We start from the raw sequence: 19,049 nt of genomic DNA on the forward strand, positions 1-19,049 counted from the left end.
AATCCTTATTTTTAAATTATACCACTTTGTTTCAAGATATTATTTTTTTCTGGGAAAATGATATAGAAATTGATAAAAAGGCTAATCTAAAACCACGAGAAATAAAACGCCAAATGGATTGTCCGAAGTATTTATACCGTCAATTAATTATAAACACTATGTGAGAATTTATTCTCAATATAGAAATGCCAAATTTTATTTATGTGACAGCGCTGATATATCTTGAATCAATATAACAGCAGAAGTAATGACGATATTGCGATTGTTTAGGTTGTATTCTGTGAAACGAAATACACATCTGATTGCAACTAACCTAGAGCCAATTAAATTCAATCAAGATGACAAAGACGCAATACAGTCAATATTGAAGTTGGTTCCTCTGAACCGCGAAACAGTGAAAAATAATGTTGTTCGCTCCAAGAGTAATCGAGAGTATATAGATCGAAAGATAAGCACCGTCAAAAGTTTGTTCCCAAGCGAGCCCGGGTCGGAACTATTATCAATGAAGCCACCAGACCATCTAAAGAATCCCTTTTTTGACGTGTACTCAAAGTCAACTTATGATGCGGATGGTAAGGTCCTTGTAGAAGGAACGGATAGGCTATCCGTTACCAAACTATTGACGAAGAGATGGTGTGAGTTGAATCAAATGTATGATATATACTCAAGAAAGCCCATATTCGAACATATTCAGCTCAAAATTGGGAAACAAGAACACGAAAAGCTCGAAACCGCTATTCATGGAATAGCACCGGATGTTAAAGTTTTCATGGATACTTATGAATGGGAATTAGCTAATGACGAGCTCCACGAACTAGCGGATGCTTGGTTTCAGTGTATAAACAGGTTGCTTACATTGTTTAGCAACGGAGAAGCTCGAGAAATCCTTTGTCACGGATACTTAGACTCTCGAACATGCAAACTAATAGATGGTTGTGCTAAAGATGATAAAGACATACTTGTAAGCGGTGTAATCGACCATATTATACTGTTTCATGTAGACAGTGGAAAGCCAAAATCACTGGATCCAAATCTAAGAGAGTCGAACAACAATGATATGTATGAGATCCTAGAGTCTTTAACAAAAACTGTTCAGCGGACTACTGATCTTCAAATCGCTGTCAGCGATGTGAAAACTCGGCCTACTGCTACAGTACCTCGATATGCTTCTGTAGTAAATGCGTCAAAACTTCAGGTCATGTATTACAGGAATTTCTTGGAGACACTTGGCAAGGATTCTAAAGTAACATTCGACAGGCTATTAATCAATGCAGAGAGAAGAGGAATAAGTGTAGACGAGCCAATAAACATTTCAAATTTGATCTATTTCATGGAGATTGACCCCAGCATTAGACCTGATCTAGAAAAAATAATGAACGGAGAGGCAATCGGGTTTGAACCATACGATGACTCCTACCTCTATACTACAGAGAACGCAAGTAACGAAACATCCATATATGATCTATCCCAGTACTCGGACCTAACAATTGATGAAACCACACTACAGAGATACGGTGTATTCTATCAAAAATGGGCTAGACCACCAACGTTACGGTATTTGGCAGCCAGACTAGCTCAATTGTATCAGCTAGTAGCACAACTATTATCAGATCGTCTTATGATAGAATACTACAAAGGAAGCTACAACTTCCACACTGAACGTTTCAAATATGATCCTGAGTTTCTCAACCAACAGTGCTACAATAGTGCGCGATTTTGGTTCGGGAAGCGTCCCGTAGAACCAATACCACCAACAAACCACAATCTAGCTACACATTGTAAGTATTGCGACTACCATGATGTATGCAGTTGGAGGGCAAATGGCATAAATTCTTTTAAACAACTTGGTAATGATTTACAAGAAATTAGCAAGGTTTGAGATGACATAGCATAACGCAATGCTCGCTTTTCATTTCTAAATGTCAAATTTATTTACAGCCGAACAACCGGACACCGAACAAGAGCTAAGCGCGATGGATGGATGCTAAGGAGCTCTAGAACATTTCTATGGGTATACATCATACATACTCATTGCCTATTATCAAGTTAGGGGTGGCATTCTTACTTTTCCTTCTCGCGGAGGCACATTAAAGGGTGTGTTGCATAAAAAAAAGAAAAAATTAATGACGTTATAGATTACAAATACAAACCTTAAACTTTGCCACTGGGCCGTACCTAATAGAGATAAAAAGCTTGGCTACGATAGAAAGAATTGGCTTTCTCCATTATATATATATCACTACCATTTATTGCATTAGTATTTATTCTGATAATTGAGCTCACTCAATCAATTTCATAGCAAATTGAAATTTGTAGTTCTTCGAATTTTGAGTTTCGATTCAACGGCTTACATATAGATACAAAGCAGCTGCTAGTGCAATATAGAATAAGAAAGCTCTCAATAAATCAGTTAAAAAAATGCCTTCCCCATCAGATTATCGTAAGGAATTGCTTGACGTCGAAGTTGGTTATGGATTGATGAGTTTGACATGGAGGAAAGATCCACTTCCTGCTGAAAAGGTGTTTCCTACCATGAAGAAGGTGGTAGAAAAGGCGGGCAATAAGAAGGCATTGTTCAATGTGGGTGAATTCTATGGTCCTCATTTGGCTAATTACAAGTTGCTACAGTCGTTCTTCGATAAGTACCCTGAGGATCGCAAGAAAGTTATTATCAGTGCTAAGGGAGGTGTGAATGTCGAAACATTACAACCCACCGGAGATGCCGACAGCATTTCTGCTTCAATTGAGAATGCATTGAAGGTGTTTGGTGGATATCTAGACATTTACGAGCCAGCTAGAATTGATCTTGCACTAGCGGAGAAGAACGGTGAGAAGTTGTTTCCTCGTGAGACTTTTGACACTATCGTCAAGTACATCAAGGATGGTAAAGTTGGCGGTTTCTCGTTAAGTGAAGTTACAAACGAGCAAATCAGAGCTATTTACAAGGAATACGGCGAGTATCTGGCTTGTGTTGAAGTTGAACTCTCTATAGCTTCGCCAGAAATTATATCCAACGGGATTTTGGACACATGCAATGAATTTGGAATTCCTGTCGTTGCATATGCCCCACTAGGAAGAGGTTTACTAACGGGTAGCTTGAAAAGCACTGCTGATATCCCTGAAGGTGATTTCAGGGGCCAATTGAAAAGGTTCCAGGATGATGCCATTGCACATAACCTGACTTTGGTAAAATTCCTTCAAGACGAAATTGCTGCAAAGAGATCCGACAACCCTTCTCTCCCTCAAGTGGCCATTGGCTGGGTCCGTGGACTCAGAAGGGAGTATCCAAAAACAAATATTATACCAATTCCATCAGGGTCTTCGGTTGAAAAGGTAAGTGTCAACTTTGATCACATTGATTTATCAGACGATGAGATGAGCAAGATAAAAGACTTTTTAAAGTCATTTAAAATCGCTGGTGATAGATATGAGTTCGCGCAAGCACATTAAGTGGGCGATGATTTAATTTAATTTTATTTAGGACTCTTTTTCAAAAAAAGAAACATTCGAATACCTAACAACTATCTGTTGTGTTAGCTCTGCCTCGCCTTATTCATTCACTGTGTTTTGTACCTAAAAACAATCTTTCTTCTTTTTTCTTTCGATGATGTTCTACGTTCTATGTTCCACACTGTAGGTAACAATGATTTTTTGTTATTTTTTTTTTTTTTTTTATTCTACCAGTATATATATAAGTAGGAAAATTAATGACGAAAAGTCTAATTATTCTTTTTGTAAAAAATGAATTATTTCATGCAATAACTCTTTACTTTACTTGCTACTTTCTATATAATGTTGTTCTGTCGTTTTGGAGGAAAAACCACTAGAAAACAACTGATTGTTCATCTCTGACTATCATTCTGGCTTCTGGTGAGTACCGTATGAAACCTCCCAGGAAGTTACGATAATGAACATAGAAAGATGTGTATTTCAAATCACCAGGTTAGTCTCAATAGATCATTGTGTCTATGAAATCCAGACAATGGTCTATCATCACTGGTGAACAGTGACGGCGTAGAAAACAACAACAACAACAACAATCTAAATTAATTCGGCCTATAATAGGCAAGTAACAGTTCGACCCGAACAGGGCTAAGGTTTGTTTCCCTTTTTCAAGGTTGAAAAGGCCAAAAAACCTTCAAAACTTTACCGAATTGGTACCGTCTTTTTTAAATTGAGTGATTTCACGTAAACGGGAATTCATCGTGCTGACGATAGTCGAATTTTTCATTTTCTTGATTGTTTGATTGCCTCGTTGGCGGTGTCATTTGCTATTTTTCAGAACTCCGAGATTGTTTAAGTACTTCTTCTGGGTTTGAAAAGTGACTTGTGCGCACTAGGTGGATTCATTGAAAATGTTTACATCCCCAATGTGAATTCTCTTTCACACGAGACGGAGAACAAAATTTGCACGGCCGAACTTCAATCTGTTTACTTCTCGTAAGCAGAATGGAGAACTAGGCTTGAGATCTTAACTTCACAAGAGCGGAGTTTGTAAATACAGAGTCCATTATTTACAAGTCTAAAGGCATAAGATCACATTACTTCTAAATTCTTGATTAGTAAATGTCAAAAAATAAATAATATCGAGAGAATATATTGCTACTTACATAGATACCTGGATTGGCTCTTTTATTTTTCTTGTTCCTCTTCTTCTTCTGGGACTAACGCATCGGCGTCCTCCAACAGCTTTGTTAAGTCTCCGGTTTGTGCCATGTTCATGATAATGTCACAACCACCGATAAATTCTTTGTTTACGTATAGTTGAGGAATAGTTGGCCATTCGGAGAATTCCTTGATACCCTCACGCAATTCCGGGTCTTCCAATACGTTGTAAGCAGCGAACTTCACTGGGTCAACACCTTGCTGACCCAACATGTTTATTGTTGCCCTAGAGAAACCACACTGTGGGAACTCTGGAGTACCTTTCATGAACAACACTACTGGTGCTGATGAAATAGCGTCTTCAATAGCTTTTTTGGTCTCCTGAGAGAGGAACCTTTGGAAGTTAAATTGTGTTTTGAACGCGGGGCGCAAGAGAGAACTTTTAGTAATGAAAGATCTGGCAAACATCGTTGTTGGGAGTATAATGTGGTCCTCGTAAATGATTATCTTTGCGTGAAGCTAGACAACTACACTCAAATCCAATAACTTAGATCGAAGTTTGGAAGTTTCCTGCCGTAAATATATATAAATGCAGAGATTTATTTGTATGTATATGTGACAAGCTCACCTTTAGCTGTTAGAGATGGGAATTTTCCATTATTCACCGAGCAACGGCATCAGAGGAAAGTGTTAAAAAAACGGTCACATGACATAAATAATATTGACTCACTTTTACTCTAATTTCGACTTCGGAAAAGACAGGGTATCTCCTAAGCAACTAGGTTACTTTCATTAATTTAGAAGTCAAGAATTCGCTCGTATGGCGCAGTGGTAGCGCAGCAGATTGCAAATCTGTTGGTCCTTAGTTCGATCCTGAGTGCGAGCTGTTCTTTTTAGATTTTTTGACCAAATTTTAATCTTCTAAAAAAACTATTTTTTTGCGAATGCTCAGGATTTCATCCGCTAGTTATATTAACAAGCCTCTTTGGTCAAATAACAACCGAAGCATCGGTGGTTTAGTGGTAAAATCCAACGTTGCCATCGTTGGGCCCCGGGTTCGATTCCCGGCCGATGCATTTAATTTTTCTGCCGTCCATTCCTTCCTATGATATAGGAAGCTCTCAGTAAATGGTAATTTTCTTTTTGGTACACTCTACTAAGTGTTTGTATACCGCCTACTATATGTAAATAATCATGCCGAATACTTATAAGGGCAGTAACCAATAGTGGAGATCTATCTCATGTGTGTCTTCGTTCACTTCTCTCATTTGTGTTTACATTCATATGTGTGTTAATCTTTATCTGCATGAAGATAAAGAAATGAAAAATGAAAACAAACACAAACGACACAAATGCTATGTAATTGAAGTGGCGATGTGTGTGAGCTAAGTATGTAGTGCGTAAAAAATGTAAACAAGGCTAGGCCCTAGATTATCTTCTTATCTGACTGAGGTTGGTCCTTTGACATTTCACCACCAGATGCAAGGTTGAAATGACAACTTAGGACGTGAAAGTAAGGCGATCATATGTACAATAATAAGAAAAGAGTCGACCGCAGGTATATTTCCGCTCTGGATGTAAGCTAGACGAACAGCCTTACCTCTTTCTCCTTTTCTATTTACTATTTTCTTCTTTTCTACGGTTTCCACTATTTTTTGTACCTATATGATCTAAATATAAAGCTGTCTCTATCATCCTCTCGGAGACTTCAAAGGATTGTTTAAAATTTACCCGGAGTAGAGTGAGACTTTTGATCTATAGAGCGGTTTTTTACGATTGGGACCGAAGGCATTTTTATATTAAGTACTCCTTTCATTCGAACGTGGTATTGTGCTCAACGACTTTGGAGTTCATATACCGAAGTTTTTAAGTTGTGCTTTATTAGCAATTAGACAAGTATCTGAATACAACATAGCGCTCTTCGAGAATAGCGAAATTGTATAACAAACTGGAAAATATCCAATCTACAAACGTTTAAATACACAGAATTAATCAAGATGGTTAGTGAGCAACCAAGTTTAGTCGGACATTCAGTTCGTGACATCGATGACAGCGAAAATCCAGACTTTGTTCCAGAGAAAATGCCTGATTTCAGTCAATTAAACGAGTCAGTCAGGAAACTTCACCTCAAAAACCCCTCTTCGGACAATGTTGACCACTACACGAGTGTGGCCGAATTGAATAAAGAGGGTGCTCTTTTGACTGATGACCACGATGTTGATCTGGATGCCATGATTGCTAAGGGACTCGATGACATTAGTGAATTGAAGTCGTCCTTAGAAAAGAAGAAGAAAAAGGGTAAGGGTACCACCAGGAGCTCGCTTTCAGCCAGTTCCTACTCGCACGACCATAGTAATGATATCTCTCCAGTTCATTCTGGTACTGTAGACTCTTTGGTTACAAGCACTGATCCTATTGACGATAGTATTATGATTTCTCCCGAAGATGAAAAAGATTATTTGAGAACGAGATCTGCCAATAGAAGCGAAAGAAAGCCTTCTGATCCACATAGCCATAGTCATTCTGTGATCAGAAACTCTTACGGTGAAATCATTGATGACAAATCTGAGAGACCACATTTGGCTAGAGGTGATTCTTACCAACAATCGTCAGAAGACCTCGATACTGTGTCTTCTCCAGGAAGAAGTGGTAGATCAAAGAAAAGATTGCAAAGTGACTACTTACGTTCGCTTTCTCGCTCTTTACAAAGGGACCATGTTGACCATAAGAAAGTTTCGGATGACACAGGGATGATTTATTCAACTACAAGCTATTCCATTTCTCAAAGAGATGTCGAAAATGCCCCTCATGTTATTCGAGAAACTTCTGAAGAAGATTCGGCGAGGCATCTTGCAGCCCCCAACAGATACTAAAATAACAACGGAATCACCTAGTGTTTCGTTAGAAGCAGACCAGAGTAATTCTGGCCTTGATGACAATAACATTCCAAATATGCAAGAGGTTTCTACTTCTGACAAAAATGAAGCATCGACTTCAGATTCAGCTAAGAAACATACCGAAGTTACAGAACATGACCTGAGCCAACCAAGTGATACGTCTGAACAAAAGCTTAAAAACAGTGAAGAAGAAGAAGCAGTCGAAAAAGGAAATGAATCAGAAAGTGCAACAGAACCAGAGAAAGAAGAACATTTAGAAGAAGAAGAAGAAGAAGAAGAAGAAGAAGGAGAAGAAGAAGAAGAAGTTGAAAAAAAAGATGATGAAATGGAAAAAGAAAACTTTGACACTCAGCAAGAAGACATTGAAGTGATGGACTCAAAAGAAAGTTCTCCTGTTAATACTCCTGTTAATACACTTCCTGAAAACAGTGAAGTTCCAGAAGTGAAACATATTAAGGAGGAACATATCGAAGAGGTTCCAGTAAGTGAACTTGATGTAACAAATGATCATATCGAAGAAGCCCCTATTACCGACAGAACAGATCAAGAAGCTTTATCTTCTGAAACTGAGGTCGAAACAAAACAAGATAGCTCCAAGTCGATGTCACCAGATTCGGACTCAAACAGTAAAACACTTGGTAGCTCGACACCTCAAGATGAGAAACACAACTATGACGAAGACGATGTTTCTCTGACAAGTATTCAGCCAAAAGAACAAGATGCCATACCATTGGACCTCGGAAAAGAAAGCAAATTGCCAATTGAATTGGAGAATGAAGAACATTCCGATGTTGAGGAGCATATACCTGTTTCCATTAATAACTCTGGTGCTACAGAAGTTACGGAGATTGGTGAGTCCGACGTAGAAGATACTACAATGGAAGAGAGAGCTGAGGATACAAAGCTTAACAGCTCTGCAGTGCAAGATGTTCTAAAAGAAGACCCTTCTTCGTTGCCTAATAATTCTGATGGAAACAAACACACCGAAAAACTAGCGGAAGACGAAGAAAAGGACGATGATACTAAGGAAGCTTCTACGGACAATATTGACGGTCAAGAAGAAGCGCAAACGGAAATAGATTCTGTAGCTTCGAATACTTTGGACAAATCAGATAACATTGAATCAGCTGATGTAGATCCAAATCTAGTCAGATCAGATGATGCTAGTATCCACTATAACGAAGAATCGGCGACTAAAGGGAGTGTAGAACACAGTGAAGATGTCGAAGTTTTAGAGGAAAAAATATCCCAAAAGGATTTACCCACAGACGAAATTGAAGGTGGTAAACGGAAAAGCGCTCAGGACGTTGCAGAAGATATAGACTCGTTTTTGAACGAGCTAAAGTCTGAATTAGAGAACGAAGATTTGGAAGCTCACATAGAAAACGCTGCAAAGAATGAACCGGTCTATATCTTTACATCTTTAGCTGGAGGTGGTATCCACATGCCAAGGAGAACAAATAGATTGGCTACCATACTAACCGCCAATGAGATCGAGTTTTCTTACAGAGATTGTGGTACTGATGCGGAGGCTCGGTCAATTTGGAAAGCACACAGTGCTGGAAGATTGCTACCCGGTGTAGTTAGAGGTACCACATTGATTGGAAATTGGAAGGAGATCGATGATGCTAATGAGGAATATCGACTTTACGAGATGATATACAATTCGCTGTAAGACCGTTGACTTCCTCAACCTACCCTACACAACCTTAACTTACCTTAACTTATCTTTGACAATTACATCATTTCCCTATACTATGTCTTTTTCTGCGAATACTTTATTTATTTATTTTTCTATTTAGCTTTAAGTTATGACTGACACTTTTCACAAATGATGCAATGATGCCAAGCGCCAACGTACCGTCGGCTCATATCTTCATTGTGAAATTATCATAGCACTGAAGGGGAGCTACACGTAATAAGGACCAGCTGTTGCTCCCATAGTTTGGACCCGGATATATAGGAAGAATGAACAACAAAATGTACATCAATACGTCAGATGTTACATAATTTAAGGAGTCAGAAGCGTTCCATCACATAGTCATCTAGATTTATAATCAAGAGGAGGAACCTCATGTTTTGAGACACTGCGGTTCTACAAGTGCTTCGGCAATTCATTTTTGTCCTACATTCTTCCGGGTATTTCGAGTTACTGCGATCTATTGGCTAACGTTTCCTGTTTAGACTCATGATTATCCGAGCTTATGTAATGTAGCAACAACTTTTCCAATATTTGCGTATGGCTGGAGTAGACTCTACCTATCCCATGCAAGCTCATAAAACAGCTGAGATAAATTTACATCATTCTTGCTTAGGTACCCTAAAACATCTGACCAGAGAGGAGACGTCATAGTAACAAGAAGAGGACGGTTTATATCCCCCCTTTTTTTACTTACAATATAGTAACGAAAGAACAAGATAGAATTTTCCATACACGCAGGGTTACATAATTTCTGCAGGAACTGCACCAACTTACTCAAACACTATGCACCATCCACCCTTAGATGATACGACCTCTGGTGCTGTTCAATATTTTCAAGCTGACTAAGAAATCGTGGCGACCGTTTGGGATTGTGTTCTAGAAAGCATACTGAAACTCAGACCCTCAAGAAAAATGATGTAAAAAATCACATCAACGTGCATAAAAATCATGCAGAAAAAAACAGCTACCCAGAATTTTGCGCATCGAAATAGTTGTAACTGGCTTCTTTGCGGTAGACTGTATGAACGAGTGGCCCCTAGTTCATTCTTTGTTTAATCCTGCTTGCTCTTGAACATCTACCATATTATTTTACACCCGTCGGAAGTTAATTTTCTAGATACCAATCTACCCTTCGATAAGTGAAGTGAGATAGATGGATGACATCAGAAGGTTGAGTAAAGATGAATCTAGAAATAGGTTGGAGATAAATCTACACCTGGCGGCAATACATCATATGCAAAGTATGTGGTTTTGCAACTAAAAGTTCAGTTTTCAAATTATTTTGATTATTATTGTCATATTTGCAAGAATGTGAACGAAACTTGCCAAAAGCATTTGCAAAGGGTAGCATAACAGAAATTAAACTTCAATTTAGGTTTGAAAGTAAGCGGACAACCCGCAGTAATATTCCAAATTTTAAATTTTAAGCTCAAAATCTGCAGTAATGTCAATCTCAAATCCCGAAATGGGAATGCAGAGGATATTTTTGTTTGTAGTCAGCTGAATAGAGAGATTACTATTAGCAATATCTTGCATTTTTTTGGATGGGATTCAATAAGCTTGTTACCACGGTGTGTTACCGTCACTAATAGCACCTTGTTAGCAACCGCTCGGGCATTACGTTACTAGAACATAGAGCTGATCATAATGAAGACCGCGCGCTCTGCTGTAAGATGCATTAGTATGTTGTGTTGTCATTTTTTCTGTGAAGCAAGACATATGCAGAGAACCAACTGACGGGAAGCCACGTAGATGGCCTGAAAACGGCTAAACTGCGGAGCACTCACAGCATTACTAGAAGGGGAATCTTCTGTGCGTCATGTCATCTCATCTCCAAATAAAAAACAAAACATCAAACAAATAAAAATCGGCGGAAAATAATAAGGTTCCCACCCCACCTTAGTGACATGGGTAGGTACGGACAAGCTTGTTCAGAAAAGTGGTACTACGCTCTATTCGTGTCATCGTCAGATATTTTATGCTTATTTAGTATGTGATTTACTGTTATGCATTTGGCCCCACCTAAACCGCCGTTCAAAATGCTTTATCCATGAGCCAAGGTGTACGTTTTTTAATGGAGAGCGGTGGTTAGTTAATCGTCATGTCTCTATAAATCGGATAATACTTGATCAAGTACTGGGACAAATGGACATGACGTGAATCATTTGTACGACTTTATCTAAACAAGCCAAAAGGGCCCCCTCAGTGGTCGTGCTTTTAATACTTGGCAAAGGATGCGCCCTTTTCTGGGTATTTACATTCCGCACCCATCCGCTTGTTTATGAGGTTGTCTCTAGGTAGTTACGTAACCCATTGTGACATGTTACCGGGCCGCCGCGGCAGTCCATAGTACGAATTACATAATAATAGGGAGACTACTCGAAAGAATTTAATTACAACGCTACGTATTTGTCTGAGAGAGCTATTCATGGAAGCCAGGTTGGCTTCCACAGACCGAGAGGTACAATGTAACTTGTCCCTGTGCGGAGAAATGCTACAGGAACGTTGTACAGAAAAGAAGAAGCCCGTCGCAGCATGGTGCGACATTTTTTAGCCCTTGTACTTTTTTTTTTTATTTATTTCTTTCTATGTATTTTTAGTTGGGTATTTTCGTTCTGTATCATGGTGCCTGTACTTCTAGCTCAGGGTTTTAAGCAGAAAAGCATTTGGCCGCTGCATAAGGGATGGATGCATAGCTGCAACTTTGCATAAGATGATGTTTGTCCCCTTTTTGTTTTTGTTTTTGTTTTCATATTCGCTTTCTGCTGTTTTCTTCTAATTTTTTCAATTTATTTGTTTCGCCGCAGAATAGAAGCGGAGCAGAAGTGCAGGGCTCTTTCTTTAATGCTACCGTTCTCCCTGGTTTTTTCTATTCCTGTCGGAGAAATGGCCGCGCGAAGTGGAGAAGCCTTAGTAGAAAAATACACAGGGATTTCTTGAAGTGATCGGTACGAACCGACCCAACAGAAGTAGAAGCAGGAAAGGGTACTTAAGAGTAAGAAGGAGGAGCTAGATTACGATGGGCGTTCAAAAGAAAAGGCTTGAGAATGTTGGACTATTAAGTAACTATTACCGATTATTTTTTAATCAAGCGATATTTATCCCATCAGTAGACGGAAGACTGTGCTGTGCAACTGCATTCGATGATGTCTTCCACCTTGGTACTAGCGATATCATGCGCAAGGGTTTCTTGTCCCAACTATATATAGAATTACTATGATATCATGAGTGATGATGGCTCAGGTATGATGATGTATTTTTTTTTTCTCATGTGCGTGGGCGCAGGAGCTTCATGGTTGGGGAACAACCGTACTATACATTCTTATAAACTGAGTTCCAGCTAGGAGGTGCCTGGTACGTTTTTTTCTTTGTCTTATTGTTTCTTGTTTCTTTATTTTCCAGTTAATTTTTAATAGCCCTATAGTTTATTATATAAATTAAGGGTATCAAACGATTCTTTTGAGAACCACATCGCCGTATTATCCCTGGCAGTATTACTTAATACGACCACAATTATTTAAGACAATCAGTTTGTTCACCTTGTTTAGTTGTTCATTCGAAAGAAGTAATTTTTTTGTAAAGTTTCTGCTAGACGTACGGCACACATAAAGGTGGGAAATCAAGCGCTACTTGAATATATTATTCCTAAGAACACACAAAAAGCCAATCAACGCCTTTTGAAGCAATAAAACGTACTGGATAATCGTATATCAACGACCAATCTCAAAGGCCTAAAGTCATCAACGCTCACATCAGCTTTAATTTGCTTTGTCATTAGGTTTTTTTTTTTTTTTTTTTTAAAACTTTAAATTACCTTTATTTTTTCACGACATCTCTAATAGTGGAACACCCTAAATTCTGTAGGGAACCTGAAGAACTTAGAACCTAACTCTTCAACTTTCCAAAAACATCTAATTTTAAGGAAGATAACCCTATTTGAATTTAAAAGCTTTTCGCTTGTTGAAGTTTGTTACATTTACATTTGTTAGTTTGGCTCTTGTAGAATATATTATGGCTACACGGAGTTCATTAAAACAACAATAACTATAAATTAAAGAAGAAGAAAAAAATTTTTAAATTGTTTGCACGATCAGCGACTATAACAAGAACTGCAAAAGCCTAGAGATATTGTGGTATTGAACCTTTACTATTCACTTGCTCTAACTTTGCTGTTTTCTGTCAACTCAATAAAGACAATATTACTATACCAATTCTGTCAAGGAATTAAGAAATAAAAAAAAAAAAAAAAATTAAGGCAATAGAAGAAAAATAAAGGGTGAAATTACTAGAATTAATCATGCCGAGTCTTAGAAATATTGCCATTGATATGGTGAACTTCACCGTCTCCAATGTTAACGATGCGATTTCATTCAAACCACATCTTTGTAAGGAGGTTCCCCCGGAACAGTACAATTCTTTAAAGAATTGGTACATTGAGTTTACTGGAACCTCAATTCGTAAGAACAAATGTAGATTGTTCTTTCTACCGATCAATGTCTCTGATGAGCTGCAACAGCTGAACCCTGTCATTCCAGATGAGGTTAAAATCACTAACCCAGATAATTGTGAATTGACGTATTACAAGAATAGATTGATCACGGAGCTAGATTTTGAAAATGTGAAGCGTGTTCAAAGAGCATGTATATACATTGCTTATGCTGCTATTAACCAGCTGTTGAACATAGAAACGGATCCATCTATGATACTAGAATCGAGCCAGTCAAATGCGGGACAGGCTGGGACAAATTCGTCGGGAGGATACCCTTCTTCCTCTCACTCTAACAACAACAACAGTACTAATAACGAGTCTGTTGATGCTACAGAGTCGTGTTATCTCTCCTTGAAGAGGGGTGAAGTATTGGGCTTTAGAGAATTGGGCCATTTAATAAACATCACTCCTTGGCACTTCCACCGAGTTTTCAAAGTTATTACGGGTCTAACTATTCGTGAATATGGTCAGCTCTGCGTTGAATTTTTGAAGAAGAATTCGACATTAGTCAATCCTGTCGTGGCTAGAGTTGAGCAATTGAAGGAGGCAGGGGACACGTATTCATGTTTAGACGACGATGACTTTATGATTGACGATACTCTTAGATATGAGTGCGACGATAAGTGTATTATCTTGCCTGATTACTTTATTGATTTAACTAAATCGAAGGAATCGAAACGGAAGGGCAACGATTCGCCTCCATCTACGGCATCATCAAACGCCAATGGGAATGGTCATTCAATGGAGAATGACCATTCGAAGAATCAGCATCCAACTTCTGGCTTGTCGCGTTCGGAACAGCGCAAGCGGAGAAGCTCTGTTATGATTCAAAAGATTAGGAATGCATCTGTGTGTTCATTTTCTACAAATCCTTCGATCCAGTCTGCGATGAACAACCATGGGAACGGGAACGGGAATGGGAACGGTGCAAGTTCGCCGCCATTGCCACTACCACTACAACAGCCGGTTGAATACTGCGAATCGTTAACTCCTTCTCCAAGCAACCAGGGCCTGGACCAGGGCCAGGGCCAGGGTATGCAACTGGGTACTTACATTTCTGGAGAGGGGTCTGCTACGTACCTGCGCCACCCATCGACGTCTACTATTGGATTAAGACGGAAATCCAAGGTGAGCCGTAATGGCAGCGTTAGCGGGATGGAGAACCACGGAATGGTTTCCAAGGCGAAGCACAAGAGGAACGTGAGCGACCCGCTTGCGAGTGCGGGCGATGACCTATTAGCGGACAAGATCAACGGCGATCTCTCGTTGTTCGATGGGCAAGGTCAAGGACCGGGTCAATTACAAGGCCCAGGGCAAGGGCAAGGACAGGGGCTATCGGAGGCCTTCAACTTCCCTTCCCCACAGGTGGATTTCAAGTTTAATATGTTTGATGAGCCGGACTTGGGGCTCAACTTGGACGTGAACCTCAACTCGTTGAACCTCTCGGAGATGGCACTCAACTCTATCAGCATGAACATGGGGGCGGGGGCTGCTGCTGCGGCGGCAGAGGTGACGCATGCGCATGCGCAGGCGCTGGCCCAAAGCCAGAGCCAGACCCAGAGCCAGACCCAGGCCCAGGCCCAGGAACTTGGTCCTGACCAAGGACCTGGTCCTAGTCACGGGACCGTGACAGTTTCCACATCGGAGGTGGACTCGCGCCTTCCATCAGACGACATTACGGAGATGTCGTCGTTCTCGATGAACCCCGTGGACCAGTTCCAGTACATCCACACGGACAAGCACAGGCAGTCGCAGGCGCTCCGTTCGAACAACAGCGTGTTGCACCTCGACAAGCTCTCTGAGCCGCAGAGTTTAAGTTCTACGCTTCCAACGACGCCTCAGGACATGAACACGTTGTTGCCCGTGCAGGGTCACGAGTCGCTACTACTGGAATTTTCTCCCGAGGAGCCCAACAGCGCGCTAAGCGCGCTAGACCCGCTCTACCCGCTCTACCCTTCGTCGATGTTGACGGCGGTGCCAAGCGATGCGTTTGCAAGCTACGAGGACTTTATCGCGAACTAGTGCCACTACTACTACTACTACTACTTTTCTTCCCATCGTATTCTGTCTGTTCTTCAAATCTCGGATCGATTTATTGTACATACATACATAGTCCCACTCACTAATCTGCAATACTACACTATAAATGTAAACTGAACGCTGCATGGCTTTGGCGAGCGACCGACAGGTGAGCGGGCGCTGGCGCCAGCGCCCGCTCACCTGTCGGTCGGTCGGTCGCCCCACACCTGGGCTCCCCTGTTACCCTGACCCAACCCATCCGTAACCAGGGTAACAACCCCGCTAAAATTTCTGCATCGAAAAAATCAAAACAAATTAAATTCCTGCTGGGCTCCACACCACAGCACACACACAGAGAGAGAAGAAAAAAAAAAACCCAGCGCCCTCACGTGACTCAGCGTTGGCCCAGCAACTGCCTCCGTCCAGACGAAACCACCGTCGCCCAAAAAGAAATGGCCGCCGCCCTGCCCACAGTAGAGTAAGCAAAGAAAAACGAAAACCAAAAAAAAAAAAAAAAAAACACAACACAGCACAACATTAAGAAATGAGAAAGAAAGAAAAACACCGTGCGCGCCCGCCTGTGCGTTTCGGGGGGAGTGGAGGGGGTTTTTTTCAGTTTCAGATTTTCTCCAGTAATATTTCCGTGCGGCGGCCGCTGCAGCGCGCTGCGGCGCGAGGAATTCTGTGGAGAAACGAACCCACTCGGGCGGTATTTCCCCTTTTTTTTGCTTCTCTGTATGTGTGCGTCTCATTTGGTTCGGTGGTGGGAGGATAATATCTAAAACATGAAGAGATTAGGAAGGAATAGAATATAAGGCGCATGAAAAGTGCCACCAGAATAGACACTGGGATTTACTAGGGCAGGGCAGAGTAGAGCACAGCACAGCACAGCAGGAAGCAAAGCACTAGGCAAGGGCTGCAAGAAGGAGTGACAGAGTGACAGATTGGGTGTTGAATTAGATTAGGCCAGAGGGTATAACAGTGGACAGAGAACAGTAGAGAGAGCGCGTTTTGAAACAACTCTCAAGTGGTTAAGGAAGAAGAAGACATTTACAAGTAAGCGGCATGACTCGTGACATTGCGAACCATTTGTTGTTCGAAGTGGCGACTGAGGTCGCCAATAAGGTTGGTGGTATTTACTCGGTTTTGAAGTCGAAGGCGCCTATCACGTGCAAGCAGTATGGCCCTAAGTACATGCTTTTGGGTCCGTTGAACCCGCAATCGATGCAGGTGGAGGTGGAGCCCGTGGACTGGGAGAAAGAGGAGAACTTCTACATCAAGGAGGTGCAATGGGCGTTGCGTTCGATGTACAACCGTGGGGTGCGTTTCACGTACGGGCGCTGGCTTATCGACGGAGCGCCCATGGTGATTTTGTTCGATATCAACTCCGTGCGCGGTTACATGAACGAGTGGAAGGCGGATCTGTGGGAGATCGCGGGCATTCCGTCACCGGACGGAGACTTCGAGACCAACGACGCCATCTTGTTGGGCTACACGGTGGCGTGGTTCCTAGGCGAATTGGCCCACATGAACCAGACCAACGCCATCGTGGCGCATTTCCACGAGTGGTTGGCCGGTGTGGCCGTCCCGTTGTGCAGAAAACGTCGCATCGACGTCGTCACCATCTTTACCACACACGCAACTTTGCTAGGAAGATACTTGTGTGCCGGTAACGTCGATTTCTACAACAACTTGGACAAGTTCGACGTGGACGCCGAAGCGGGCAAACGTGGGATCTACCACCGTTACTGCATCGAGCGCGCCGCCGCCCACAGCTCAGACGTGTTCACCACAGTCTCACAGATCACAGCGTATGAAAGTGAACATCTTTTGAAACGTAAACCAGACGGCATCTTGCCCAACGGTTTGAACGTCATCAAGTTCCAAGCAGTTCACGAATTCCAAAACTTGCATGCATTGAAAAAGGAAAAGATCAATGACTTCATCAGAGGCCATTTCCACGGCAACTTCGACTTCGACCTTGACAAGACTCTATACTTCTTTATCGCTGGCCGGTATGAGTACCGTAATAAGGGTGCCGATATGTTCATAGAAGCGTTGGCTAGATTGAACCACAGATTAAAGGCTTCCGGGTCCAAAATGACAGTCGTTGCATTCATCATCATGCCAGCAAAAAATAAGTCCTACACCGTCGACGAACTAAGAGGACAAGCTGTCGTGAGCCAGTTGGAAAACTCCGTCAAGGATGTTACCCAACTCATCGGTAAGAGAATCTTCGAACACGCCATGAGATTCCCTCATAACGGCACAAAGACAGAAATCCCAACTTCCCTTGAAGAATTGTTGAAACCAAGCGACAAGGTCCTATTGAAGAAACGTGTGTTTGCATTGCGTAGGCCAGAGGGAACCCTACCCCCAATCGTGACCCACAACATGGTGGACGACGCTACGGATCCCGTCTTGAACCAAATCAGACGTGTCCAATTGTTCAACAACTCGTACGATCGTGTCAAGATCATTTTCCATCCAGAGTTCTTGAACGCCAATAACCCAATCTTATCTCTAGATTACGACGAGTTCGTCAGAGGTTGCCATTTGGGTGTGTTCCCTTCGTATTACGAGCCATGGGGTTACACCCCAGCAGAGTGTACCGTCATGGGTATCCCATCCATCACAACCAACTTGTCCGGTTTTGGTGCATACATGGAGGATTTGATAGAGAAGGATCAGGCTAAGGATTACGGTATCTACATCGTAGACCGTCGTTTCAAAAACCCAGACGAGTCTGTCAACCAGCTTGTCGACTACATGGAGGAGTTCGTCCTCAAGACCCGTAGACAAAGAATCAACCAAAGAAACAGAACTGAACGTTTATCCGATCTATTGGACTGGAGACGTATGGGTTTAGAATACGTCAAGGCTCGTCAACTTGCCTTGCGTAGAGCGTACCCAGATGAGTTCAAAGAATTGACAGGCGGAAACGAACTCGATGACTCCAACATGGATTCAATGGCAGGTAAAAAACAAAAAATCAAGGTCGCAAGACCTTTGAGTGTCCCTGGCTCTCCAAAGGACTCTAGAGCAAGCAGCGTTGGCGCCGTAATGATGACTCCCGGCGATTTCGGGACTCTACAAGACGCTAACAACGCAGATGACTATTTCCATCTTGCCATGGATGACGACGAAGAGGACGATGAAGAAGATTATTAGTTGACTTTTGCACTGATGTGATTTTTTTTTTGATCACATCAGAAGAATAAAACTACACTCACTATACTATATTATACTATACTATACTATACTATAAAACTGAACTCTTGTACTCGTGCATCATCCCGCCCTACCCATCAACAATTAGCTAGTAGCCAAAAATCCT

General features: G+C 41.4%; 7 protein-coding genes and 2 non-coding genes across 9 annotated transcripts; 8 read left to right on the forward strand and 1 right to left on the reverse strand.

Moving 5' to 3' along the window:
- Positions 1–247: 247 nt before the first annotated feature.
- EXO5 (Exo5p) lies at positions 248–1,879 on the forward strand (the record flags this gene model as incomplete). Its single annotated transcript, XM_022818871.1, has 1 exon — positions 248–1,879. One exon carries the CDS (start codon positions 248–250, stop codon positions 1,877–1,879), a length of 1,632 nt encoding a protein of 543 aa, XP_022675495.1.
- A 539-nt stretch (positions 1,880–2,418) lies between these two features.
- Positions 2,419–3,450, forward strand: KLMA_30365 (pyridoxine 4-dehydrogenase; the record flags this gene model as incomplete). Its single annotated transcript, XM_022818872.1, has 1 exon — positions 2,419–3,450. One exon carries the CDS (start codon positions 2,419–2,421, stop codon positions 3,448–3,450), a length of 1,032 nt encoding a protein of 343 aa, XP_022675496.1.
- A 1,182-nt stretch (positions 3,451–4,632) lies between these two features.
- On the reverse strand, positions 4,633–5,073 carry GRX5 (monothiol glutaredoxin GRX5; the record flags this gene model as incomplete). Its single annotated transcript, XM_022818874.1, has 1 exon — positions 4,633–5,073. One exon carries the CDS (start codon positions 5,071–5,073, stop codon positions 4,633–4,635), a length of 441 nt encoding a protein of 146 aa, XP_022675497.1.
- A 346-nt stretch (positions 5,074–5,419) lies between these two features.
- Positions 5,420–5,491, forward strand: KLMA_R314. The gene has a single exon. It is a non-coding gene; the product is annotated as a tRNA-Cys (tRNA).
- A 119-nt stretch (positions 5,492–5,610) lies between these two features.
- KLMA_R315 lies at positions 5,611–5,681 on the forward strand. The gene has a single exon. It is a non-coding gene; the product is annotated as a tRNA-Gly (tRNA).
- A 921-nt stretch (positions 5,682–6,602) lies between these two features.
- Positions 6,603–7,478, forward strand: KLMA_30367 (uncharacterized protein; the record flags this gene model as incomplete). Its single annotated transcript, XM_022818875.1, has 1 exon — positions 6,603–7,478. The coding sequence occupies one exon, from the start codon at positions 6,603–6,605 to the stop codon at positions 7,476–7,478; it is 876 nt and encodes a 291-aa protein (XP_022675498.1).
- A 79-nt stretch (positions 7,479–7,557) lies between these two features.
- KLMA_30368 (dentin matrix acidic phosphoprotein 1) lies at positions 7,558–9,177 on the forward strand (the record flags this gene model as incomplete). The annotated part of the gene is made up of 1 exon (XM_022818876.1): positions 7,558–9,177. The coding sequence occupies one exon, from the start codon at positions 7,558–7,560 to the stop codon at positions 9,175–9,177; it is 1,620 nt and encodes a 539-aa protein (XP_022675499.1).
- Positions 9,178–13,531: 4,354 nt separating this feature from the next.
- KLMA_30369 (uncharacterized protein) lies at positions 13,532–15,715 on the forward strand (the record flags this gene model as incomplete). The annotated part of the gene is made up of 1 exon (XM_022818877.1): positions 13,532–15,715. One exon carries the CDS (start codon positions 13,532–13,534, stop codon positions 15,713–15,715), a length of 2,184 nt encoding a protein of 727 aa, XP_022675500.1.
- A 1,062-nt stretch (positions 15,716–16,777) lies between these two features.
- GSY2 (glycogen (starch) synthase GSY2) lies at positions 16,778–18,883 on the forward strand (the record flags this gene model as incomplete). The annotated part of the gene is made up of 1 exon (XM_022818878.1): positions 16,778–18,883. The coding sequence occupies one exon, from the start codon at positions 16,778–16,780 to the stop codon at positions 18,881–18,883; it is 2,106 nt and encodes a 701-aa protein (XP_022675501.1).
- Between the last annotated feature and the right edge of the window lie 166 nt (positions 18,884–19,049).

The sequence above is a fragment of the Kluyveromyces marxianus genome, chromosome 3, assembly GCF_001417885.1.
Source record: "Kluyveromyces marxianus DMKU3-1042 DNA, complete genome, chromosome 3".
NCBI classification, from domain to species: domain Eukaryota; kingdom Fungi; phylum Ascomycota; class Saccharomycetes; order Saccharomycetales; family Saccharomycetaceae; genus Kluyveromyces; species Kluyveromyces marxianus.